The sequence below is a fragment of the Scleropages formosus genome, chromosome 4, assembly GCF_900964775.1.
Source record: "Scleropages formosus chromosome 4, fSclFor1.1, whole genome shotgun sequence".
NCBI classification, from domain to species: Eukaryota; Metazoa; Chordata; class Actinopteri; order Osteoglossiformes; family Osteoglossidae; genus Scleropages; species Scleropages formosus.
This window is the reverse complement of record NC_041809.1, coordinates 17,889,936-17,902,148: the sequence shown is the minus strand read 5'-3', so window position 1 is coordinate 17,902,148 and position 12,213 is coordinate 17,889,936. Positions and strand designations below refer to the sequence as shown.

General features: G+C 44.1%; 1 protein-coding gene across 7 annotated transcripts in view; it reads right to left on the bottom strand.

The window, feature by feature from the left end:
* Positions 1 to 12,213, bottom strand: part of dlg2 (discs, large homolog 2 (Drosophila)) — a 238,858-nt gene that overhangs the window by 82,426 nt on the left and 144,219 nt on the right. For all 7 annotated transcript variants that reach the window (XM_018755316.2, XM_018755317.2, XM_018755319.2 and 4 more), the window contains one exon: positions 2,597 to 2,650. In XM_018755316.2, the coding sequence (XP_018610832.1) occupies positions 2,597 to 2,650 (54 nt within the window). The remainder of the gene's footprint in view (positions 1 to 2,596; positions 2,651 to 12,213) is intronic.

Sequence of the window (12,213 nt, the reverse complement as noted above, 5' to 3'; positions counted from 1 at the left end):
CAGCAAGGTACTCACAAATACGGTACTTTCGCATTTCCTCGGTGGGATAAGCGCCGTGATCAAGGGTACCAGAGCAGGAGCAGGGATTCAAACTCCGGTCCTATCACAAGGAAATAGCAGTAACCACTGCGCTACTAGCAGATCATCTGAATCAAGACCAGAACAACATGAAGGATGTTACACAACGCGCTTCGACATCTCATCAGTAAGATGACAGCAAAGGCCCTGGAGGAGGACTGCAGAGTCCGAGAGAAAAGCAGAGGAGCACCTCCCGGCCCCCTTTTAAGGGCCATTCAGACATTCATTCAAAGCCTCTCAGCTTCAGGCGCAGTCCATGGTCTTGGTTGGGTTCCATCGTTGGTGGCTACAACAGACACTGACTGGCAGGATGGTTTATACCACTGACGCCGTTGTCCGGCTGGAAAACGGTGAGCAGTGGACATGGGCCCACCGTGATTAATGACTTGGCCTCGGACAAACCTGCAAGCCACACTGAATTAACACAGAGATTGAATTTGTGGCAAAAACCCATTAGGGTGACCCATACAAGTGGTAATTGTTCCCTGGGTCCAAGCTACAGCTCCGTTTGAGCTGAAGCCCAAATCTAAACAGCCAAAGAGCTTCTTTACACCAGGAATAAATCAGGACTCTTTCAGGCTTGCCGGCAAATTAATTTTTCATAAATCACTAAAAGGCAGTGGAGGGGGGGGGGTGGGGCAGCAGAACATGAAAATGCAATTATCTCCCAGATAAGTCTGCATGATGCCCGAGAAGGAGGAAACGTTTTTTAAGTTCTTTGCTGAAAGAATTGATTATCGGATTAAAATTTCCAGAGACAAATCTCATGTTTAGAGAAAGGCCAAAACCACGCACAAAACCCTTTTATTATTCCAAACAGTGATTCCCCTTCTGCTGCCGTTTCACAGTTAATTTTTAATTTTTTTTTTTTTAAAAAACATCACAAAGGCAATGAACTGAAAACAGTGGAAAAACACTGCAAACAAGGGTGCTGGCAGGTCATTCAGAAAGAAACCGGCATTTCCCAGTGTTTGCTGACATTTACTCAAAGGAGGCGATAATTCCAGATTTAAATTAACAAAGGGGTAAAAACGCAATGGCTGTGGTATTTCAAAAAGCCGTGAGGTAACAAATGTGCTCTGTATCACAAACGATCAACTTGTTCTACTCACCAAGGAGAGAAAACTGACACAGAGCTGTTGCCTCTCGGATGACAGTTTCATTTAAAACTCTTGCTCAGGAGCTGAGAGCCCGCTGTGATACACAATCATACACTCTGTTGAGACTTTTGCATCACATGTTCCTTTTTTTTTTTTTTTTTATGACCAATTTCTGCCAAATAAAAAGCATCTGTCACAACTGCAGTTGATCTTGAACTGCAGGAGATGTTTTCTTACCTTGAATTAATACAGTAAGAATAAAGTAACTATAAGTTACTTTGGACTAAGGTGTCAGATATTAGATATAAGGCAAATTATAATAACTGAAAAGGGACAAGGAAGAAAATTTATATAAAGGCCCTTGCCAACAATAATAATAATAATATCTGAAAAGAAATAAGGAAGCAAATTTATATAGATAAAGGCTGCTTTGAATAATAATATCTGAAAAGGAACAAGTAAGCAAATTTATATAAAGGTTGCTTTAAATAATAATCATAGTAATATCTGAAAAGGAACATGGAAGCAAATTTTTTATTTAAAATAATAAAACTAGATTTGAAATGGTACTTCGAACTGCAGAAACCAACTGCAGAAGGTTTTGTAAAACACATTTTTCAGTTCTGCATCCATTTGAATGACACCCTTTCAATCTTGATGCATCAATTAATATTCAACACATAATAGAAAAGTCGACAGGACTATTATACCACTGAAAGTGCTCTTTGACAGTCCTTCTGGTTCTCCTTCGCTTTTGCCAGGTCCATCACTCCGTTTCTGCTCTCTTGCATTTTTTTATGTCTTAAATCTTTTTTCCAGAAGGTCATGCTGATCAGGACAGGCTTCATGCGGAACATACATAAGTAATAGAAAAGCCGTGAAAAGACAAGTTCCAATTCAAATTGTGACCCATGCTTTTTGGTGCTTTCATCTATGTATAATTTTCTTGTCAAAAATCAATCTTTTATTGATGTGTTACTGTTGTGCTATACAGCTACTGTGACTGAGTACATAATTTATTATGTTTATTAAACAGGCTTCTTCTTCACCCTGAAAACCATCTCATCCCATGTTCTTCAGCATATTGGTGATTGTATCTGATAGACACTTCGCCATTTATTTCTAAGGGTTCTTCAGTGAGCTCAAAATATGAGGTGGAATAATGAGATGAATATTAATCTCACATTTATCTGACACTTTTCTCCACATCAACTTAAATTGTTAAGATACCTACAATTATTTACCCATTTACACAGCTGGGTCATTTTTACTGGAGCAATTTTCGATAGTTACCCTGCCCAAGGGAACCACACCTAGAGTTGGGATTCGAACTTGTGACTTTCAGATCATAGTTTCATCTATGACACTATCAGCTGCCCCATACGAAAAATGCAGATGTAAAAACCCTAGATACTTACATAAGGTACTGTTTCCAGCGTCTCAGTGTTCACTATTATCGGTGCAGGACTTGCCTGAAAAAAAGACAGAGCGTTATGAAAATCTGCCCACATCCAGTCTAACACCTACAGAGCTCGTATGCTCAACACACCACAGAAGTTCTTCATCAGACAACTGGTCATTTACGGTTTACATTTACATACATTTATTCATTGAGCAGACGCTTTTCTCCAAAGTGACGAACATCTCAGAGAAAATACGATTTGTGCATTACATTAGGAGAAAGAGAGACATAGTTGCAGACATGATTCTTAAGTACGCTTAGTTTGTTTCTTTCCACTTTATGCACCGCACGAGTTCATCACATGAGTAGGTGCATAAAACTCAAAAGACGATTCCTGATTACCTTCCTACAATTTTTTTTTTTTTATATATATAAAGGTACACAAACATTTACATACAATACAGGAGTAGCAGGTGTGCAAAGGCTTATCTAGGCATGATCATAAAGTTATGGTGCAAGAACATTTACACCATACATCAGCTTCAGAGATAATAGGCAAAACTAGTCTGGAAGAGGTGGGTTTTCAGACCCTTCTTAAATGTGGACAGAGTTTCAGCAGTTCTGAGTGAGAAGGGGTGATTATTCCACCACAATAGAGCCAGAACTGAGAACTTCCATGCTTTATCTTTCGTGCGTGGGACCACCAAACAGGCAGATGTGGAAGAGCATCGCGGTCTGGTTGGGGTGTAGCGGTTGATCAAGTCTTGTAAATAGCTCGGAGCAGTTCTATTTATGCATTGTAGGCAATAACCAGGGTCTTAAATTTGATCTTTGAAATTTGATTTGGCAGCTATAGGAAGCCAATGCAGAGAAACGAATAGAGGAGATACATGGGAACGCTTTGGCAAGTCAAACACAACTCGTACAGCAGCGTTCTATATAAGCGGTAGAGGTTTGATGGCAGTAGTAGGAGGACCACACAGGAAAGAGTTGCAGTAGTCCAGATGGGATGTTACCATGGCCTGGACAAGCAGTTGGGCAGAGTCAGTTGTTAGGTAAGGACGGATCCTGTGGATATTATGCAGGATGTAACTGCAGGTCTGGGTTGTGGCTTCGATGTGCTGAGAGAAAGATAGACCTGAGTGAATCGTCACTTCCAGACTCTTAGTCGAGGAGGCTGGCAAAATGAGTGAGTTGTCCAGTTTGACTGATAAATCGTGACAGGAGGACAGGCCAGCTGGGAGGTGAAGAATCTCTATTTTGGAGACGTTGAGTTGGAGGTGGTGATCAGACATCCATGCAGACATGTCCGATAGGCAGGCAGCAATGCGTGCAGAAATGTCTGACGCTCCAGGTGGAAAGGAGAGGAAGAGCTGGGTATCATCAGCGTAGCAGTGGTACTTGAATCCATGGGAGGCTATGACCAGGCCGAGGGAGGAGGTGTAGATAGAAAAGAGAAGAGGACCCAGTACTGAGCCCTGTGGGACACCGATTGAGAGAGGCAGAGGAGAAGAATAGGAGCTCCGACAGACCACTTGATAGGATCTGTCAAATAGGTAGAACTCAACCACCGTAGTGCCGTTCCTTTGATCCCAAGCTGACTAAGAGAGGAATCGACACAAAGACAACAATTTCTCAAACTACTTACCCAAAGAAACAAATTTAAAACAGTATAGAGTCCAAGCAGCCAGACATCTTTCAGCAGCCTTATTTCCTCAGGACTTTCAGTTGTATGACTGAAAACAATCACTTCTGCACCATCTTGTTCCCATGTCTGCTGTTCCATGCGACAGTCATATGAAGGGCGAGCCAATTAATTAAGAGCGATAAAGCTCTGAAATTCGGCACGCTTTCACTGGACGTAAAGCAGTAGATAATTTCTCAGGGCACTGGGAGAAGACCGGAACTTCACAGGTCATTCAAGGACACCAGGGGCCAGATGAGGACACCAAAGGCCAAAAGAAGACACCAAAGATTAGGTGAGGACTTTAAAGCCCAGATGACGATGTCAAGGGCCAGTTAAAAATGCTCATTAGGCACTATCTCTCCAGGCTCAGCTGTGCTCTATTAGTTGTTATCCCTACCCCCTTCTCTCCAGGCATCAGGAGGTAGCAGGGTGCTACAGGGACACTTGCTCAAGAGATTACCCCACTCTGAGGATGAGCTACAGTCCCAAGTGGAGAACTTTAACAAGAACGAGAGGAGGGATAAGATTGGGTCATATGTCACTTCTGATGAGAACATCATGGGAGTGGATGTGGCCCACTGTTCTCCTAGGAAGCTGCACACATAGGGGCCATTAACAGTCACAGCACTCTATGCCTGCACAACACAGCATTCAGCCTGTCCTCCTACATGTGTAATGTACTTACACTGATCACAGGAAACAACAACAATAATAAGGGTACAGTATGTCTATGGCAGAACATATGTTAGAGAATTATGGGTAATATTATCGTGGGTACAACAAAGCATGGAAGGTGAGTGTTGAAAGCCACAAAGAGATCCACAAACGTGAAGAAATCAGTGATCAACACCTGCACAGGTGCTCCTCTGTGAAAGTGACAGCAGGGTGGCGCTGTGGTTAGAACTGTTTTCTATATAAAGGACCCAGGTTCGAATCCCCAAATGCTCCAATTAAAACGACCTTTTTCAAATAAATGTAAGTAGGTTAGTAAAAGGTGTTTTGGAGAGAAATGCTAGCTGGATAAATAATAATAATTTGATAGAGCTGTGGTGATGTCCCTTAGCATGAGTGCTGGGGGCATCGAGGTGAAGAACATGAGACAAAGAACCTGCTAAAATCTGCAGTGTGCACTGCTCTTTCACACGTTCTTCTCATTCATACAGTGGAGCCAATTACGCTCAACTAAACCTAATTATCAGACAGCCAGAGTAGCTCATGAAATGTTGAATCGAAGGCTTGCATTTAGTCTGATGTGAGCTTTTGGTGAAAAGAAAACGTTTCCAACACCTCAAGCAACAACTCAGAGCTCAGAAAGCCTGAATGTGACCACATAGCGACCGAGCAGCACTCACTGCGCCAGCTGGAGCCTCAAGGCCCATCGATGCCAGACGCTGGGACACGTTCTGCTTCCGCTACATTGCTCATAATTGCATTAACACATCCCAAACGTTCAGAGCAAAATCTTCTAACAGCAGAGAGGATAAGTGTGGAGGGAAGGAGGGGGAACTCAAACTGCAGAAATTCTGATGAGGCTGATGGAACGTGCAGTATGTGTGTCTTGGTATGGTGATATATGTAAAAACAAACAAATAACAAAAGTGCACACTAGATGCTCCCCTGAGAGCACAGCACACTAGTCACCACCATCAACGTTGGCTACACGTTTGGGATTGGCACCATTGGGCTGACAACCCCACTGGCCACCAGGGTAATGAAAGGAAAGAATTCAGAGGTGAGGTCAAAGCAGAGGCAGTTGGGAAAGGCCTGGAACACATCACAACCAACTAGGGAAGCGAAGATCCTGAGAGCACAATACATACTCCTGCCCCATCATGTGAGCTAGAAGATACAGATCATAGAAAAAGTGACTGGCACTGTAGGAAACTGAAAGAGTGCTAACCCCAACCACAATCCTAATTCTAACCCCAACCTTAACCCCATCTCTAACCGCCGCTGTAACCCCAACCCTAACACCAACCTGAACCCTAACCCTATCCCCAACCCTAAGGAAGACCAAAGCAAACACCTTTGAAGACTAGAGCAGTACAGCCCTTCCTCAGTGCTCCTGAAGGCCATGTGGCTCTTAGGTGACACACTAGGGCTGTACTGGCTCATATGAAATCACACTGCTCAGATGTCCTACAAATTTTTTTTGGTGCCCTACCTGTGAATAATCATAGTGTTTTACCAGATTACCCCGCTCTCTGCTTTGTTGTGATGACAGTTCATTTGCATTTGACAGAAAGTCAAACCCATGCAGTATTTTTATTCAGAAATGGCTAACTGAATCAACGGGTTTGTTCACAGATACCAGAAATGTCAGCAGCACTGCACTCCACACGACTGAAATAATGGCCTCTGGGGCAAGCACAGTCATGGCTGTGCAACGGGGGAGGGAACAGGCGCTCAAAACACACCTGAGCCCCATCACCACGTCACTGGTCTCTTATTTAAACTCTCCCCCCAGTGGGAAGCAATGATCGAGACCCAGATCTCAAGCCCGTAACCCAAAGCAGAGTTATTACACAACACCAAAGGCACCAGCGAAGGTGGTTCTCTTCACCTTCCTTCAAGTCCCTGCCTTGACCTGTCCCCTCTGGGCTAAAGACGCTCCAGTTTGACCCAATGAACTGGCAAGACCAGGAGGTCACAGCACTGCTGACCAAATGTAATCATATGAAGACATGCTCTTCCAAATCATAATTAAATGTGAAATATGATTTCACATATACTGTTGAGCAAAACCACTTTCACACAACATTCTTCACAATATTATTACTTTTTTATTATATCCACAGATCTTATACTTAGCATATACTTACAGTATAATAACTACAGGTTTTATACAGTGTTATGTAAAATATGTGTCATCAAAATTAGTCTTTTTGTTCTTGAGACCACCATTGAATTCCACACATTTTAGTCTTTATTAATAAAACAAAAAGAGCAGAAGTCATTCTACTAAGTTTGACCTTTTATCACAGCCACATAACTACAAAAAATTTGACTATTGCAAATGCAGTGAATGAAATTGCATTTCCTCAACTTAATCAACAAAAAAAAAAAAAAAAAAACATGACCCAGCTTCTGTTATTTTAAGATAATCAGGTAGACGGACTAATGAAATATATTTATAGCTTTTTATTCGATCTACGAGAAAGAGATGGGATCATAAAATCTATTTCACAGAGATTAATTTTGGAAGCCACCATATAATTGAGATGGTTGAAAACATTTCGTACAGCACCGTGGTGTGCAGTCGCCAGCTTCAAAGGGTTGTGGAAATGAGACAACATTTCAATTTATGCACGGACACACATCACCGTGTTGTGCGTTAATTGTCATACGGCTTACAAAGAACACGTGAACTTGAGCAAGATCTGCAGGAAAGGACATTTCTGGAGGCACCGGTGGGACAGACACACACACACAGAGTCCAACAAGGTTCATTCAGCACAGATCTGCTTCCTATAAACCAGACTCCATACTTATATTTATGCAAAGGATGGACTCCGTGTGTGTGTGTGGGATGCCTTCTCAACTATCTGTACGAATCCATACTGTTTGCATTCCTTTAGCTGGGACATTATTCCAGCACCACACTAGTGCCATTTGCTCCAGTGTCCTTTCTTTCAGCACAAGGAGGATGGCTCGGCCATGCCGTGTCATCAGCATGATTGGGATCTCGCTCTTGCCCACACAGTAAGGCTGTGTGAGGGGACTCCACTCTTTGCTGGAATTCAGGGCTATGATGAGGACAGACAACATTTACATATATTCATTTAGCCAACATGTTTCTCTAAAGTGATACCTACAATTATTTACCCATTTATACAGCTGGGTGATTTTTCCTGTGTCAATTTAGATTAAGTACCTTGCCTCAAGGGCACTACAACAGGAGGTGAGATTTGAACCTTAGACCTTCAGATCCAAAGGCAGCAGCTCTACCCATTGCACTACTTGGCTGCCCCAGGCTCTAACATCATGCTATAACAGAGACACCAGCCACAGACATGTAATAGAAACAATGTAAAGCTGGTAGTGTAGTGGTTAGAGCTGCTGCCTTTGGACCCAAAGGTTGCAGGTTCCATTCCTAGCTGTAGTATCCTTCAGCAAGGTTCTTTTTGTAAAATGCTCCAATAAAAATTACCCAGCTGTATAAATGGGTAAATAGTTGTGAGTACTTTAAGTTGCTGTGGAGAAAAGCATCAGATAAATGAAGTAAAGTAAGATACATATAGAGTCTAACTAGTTTGATCATGAAATGAGCCCATATGTCTTCCCAGCTTTTCAGTGGCAGTTCCCAGAGATGTAGGACGCTCTAAGGTTGCATTGCTTTCACCCTTCTGGCCAGCTCATCACGCAGAAGCACTGCCCGGGTGTGCTCAAACTTTTGATTGGCACTACACATGTACCGGAGACGCTGCTCCGGGGCAGCGTGGAGCCACAGTTACAGAACGCCCTAGAGGTGAAGGGTTTTAGCTGTCCAGATGGGGCTCAGACCCGTTGCCACAGGGTTCCTCGCACACACTTGCTCCTCTAGCAGACTAACGCTGACTGTGGACAGAGGACATGGAGCCCAACTGCACGAATATGACAAGTGCCAGTGTCCGGGAAAGTGACAGAAGAAATAAGGACCCCTTCTCCCCGGGAACCCCCAGATTTACAAACTTTCCTCCATGAGCTCATTAGCAGGTAGTAAAGAGCTGGCGGAGGCGTGGACGTTGGTGGCCTGGCGAACAGAAGATGAGAAGAGAAAGACAGGAGACAACAATCTCACAACAAGCATCTCTTAGGGCTGGGATGCAGACAAACTGGGTCAAAATTACCATTTTAAAAAGCTGCACAACAACGTTCCTTTACATTAAAGCCCCAAGCTGCTGTATGACACACACTGAACATACAGCGCCAATTTACATTTGGAAGCAGACACGCTTTAAATACTGACTTGGTTCTCATGTCTTGTACCTCCAGTCCAATAACGCTGCTGGTAAGAACTGTAGAATATAGAGCAAAAATGTGGCAGAGGTTCTCGAGAAGTGTTCCAACTCCAACAATGAAACCCAGAGTGACGTGTGTGAAAATACCCTGAATGTAACCTGACATGAAAAAATTAATATGTTTAATGTGACTGTTAAATGCGAGTAAACCCAACCACAGGGGGTGTTCAGGCCCCACATGGTGCAGGCTCTCATTCGGGGTGGTTAAGGAGCACCTTTGTGTGGTTTCACCAGATTAAATTAGCAAAGAAGGAATGGAGGTTGGGGGGGCAAGTTTCTGCTACATTATTCTGTTTGTTCTGCAGCACCAACTGGCACCATCACTGCAGGTCATATTCGAAATTTTAATTACACCGAGGTGCGGCTCAAATATAAACCAAAGCGTTAACTTTTACCACAGGGGTCTGGGCGGTCCTGTGTTTGACCTCCTGAAAATTCTCAGTTCAGCTTTGTCTGAAATTCCCAGAGTGCAATTCTGGGTGCATTAGAGTCCCTCCTCAATTTCCCATCTATTTTGGGGATGAGGTGTCTGGATATAGTGAATGCCTGGAAAATCAAAAGCATAATTCAAGTATATTATTTCTTTACTATGGCGCTTCACACCGTGCTATGTACTACAGTAACACCCTTATAACCTGAAATAATTATAAAAATTGTTAAATTGTTTGATTAAAACATTATTTTATGCATTAAGTTATTTTCTCCAAAAAAAGTTAATTGATTCTCAGTTTTTTCTGGAATATTTTTGCGACGGTCCATAAAATCCAAAATCTGTAAAATGGAACGTCGAGAAATCGAGGACGGACTGCACACAGCGTGTTTAGCAGCAGAGCCCATTTCGACACTAAGGTGAATTATGTGTTAATGAATATGGCACATGTTAATTACAGTTCTCACTGGAGGCAACAGGGAACCGTTTCTGGTTTGGGAATTACTCTAAACCTTCGTTATTTTTCAAATGTGAAACGTAGAACCCAACGAGCCAAACACATCGGTCACACCGCAGAAGACGGAGTAACGTTGAGTCCGTAGTTACATCCGCGCATCTGCTGGACAGATGAACCTACAAAAGGCCATGCGCTGCTCGGCAGCCAGGGCCACATTTCTAAACGTAATGCGTATGAGGAATTTCATTAATAGTGCCGGGAATCATCAAGCTGAGATGAGGACATCGCTCGAAACGTGTCGCAGTGTAATAATGCTAACAGCGCAGTGATGGGGAGGGGGTGGGACGCACACGGCATCTCGCACGGCTGCCCCGCCGCCAGGGCAAAACACACTGGTCACTGGTGCACCGGTGGAATGCTGCACGTTTCCGGGCCGCGACGCATCACTGCCCATCCATTCCAAACAAGCAGAGCTACCGTTCAGGATCTGCGGGGCTTTCACAGCACGCTGGTCAGTACCGCCCTGCGTCGAGGGCCACATCCTTGGGATCAGCAGGCTGCGCGCAGTCACTGAAAAAAAACACTAAAATTATTTATACCTCAATTTTGGAAATTGTCATCACCGAATTATGGGCAATGAAAGACGGCTTCCTCCATGCATGCTTCTTTCCGGAATGGACCATGCTGCTAGATACGCTGCAGGGTTGCGGCTCAGGGATACTCTGGTGAGACGGCTTCTCGGGAGCACTTTTACTTCTCTCTGCAGCTGCGCTCTCAGTGTTCCAGTTCAAACCACTGCTCCAGTTTATTGCTATTAATTATTCACAACGGAATCTATGTATAGTGCACCGCGTCCCTTATCAATATTTTACGAGCACCGCGCCACTGTTTTAAACATCCTGTAACAAAAGCACTGTGTAGTCCGCTTCCAGCATTGCTGCTCTCTTGGTCCCCATTAAGACAGTGACAGCGACAGTGAAGGAGATCTCTGCACATGTGGTCTCTACTTGGTCATCTGTGACACCACAGGCTTCAGGTGACCACTCGGGGCTGGGGGACTTCTGCTCCTGATCATGGGACCAATTTCACTGCGGACAAATTTGGGTTTTATGTGTTTTTTTTTTTTTTTTTAAAAAAAAAAAAAAAAAAAAAAACCTGGTGGTGCAGTGACCCCCACTGTGGACCTGGTCTTCTCAAGATTAAAACCATCTCTCTTCCTGCACCCTTCCCTGCAGCCCAGCCATCCATCACTGCCAAAAGCACAGTCAGATGCTTCGCATCATCGTTCTCTGGCCGTGGTCATTAGAGAGGTGATGGATGTTCCTCCCAGGGCGAAGATGGTGAGCAAACTGCGTGGCCCACTTCCAGTACCCAGCATTACAGCGCAGCACAATTCACTGCAAATCACTGCAAAGTGACACACTGCGCAGTCTGCACCCTGAAACACACAGGCGGAGGCAGAACGAGGGGGAAATAAAACAAACATTTATGCTGACAAGTGGAAGGATCAGATCCAGAGAGTGGGTGAGTAGTAGTTAAAACAAAAGTGTGGTGAAATTACTATTGTAAATACACCCATGTGCCACGTAATGGAGGATCAGCTGCGGCGATGAAGCCATGGCAATGTGGTACAGGGGCTGGGCTGGAGATCATGCCCACAAGGGATCTGAGCTGCAGATCAGCTGAGCAGAAGTCCCCCCTGGCTAAGACCAGCCCCCCGAGCAGTTGCCTCAACCACCTGAGCTCCAGATCAACATGTGTCACTGCAGGATTGGAATCTGACCAAGCGCTTGTCCTCAAAAAAGTACGGAGAGGGAACTAAAACAGACCCCCACTCCTATTCTTCATGCTTCAGCATTGAGAATACCAGCAACGGCTAAAAATGGGGAATTCACCTCCGCACCGCTGACCTAAAGGAATCGAGGACTGCCTGCTTTCGCTCACCTCCGAAAGCTCTTGACAACACACATCAGCCGCGATCACACATCAGCCGAAGGTACAGGTTCCTCTTACAGGCTCCATTACACACCAACGCCAGCATCGTTCCTACACGGTTTCA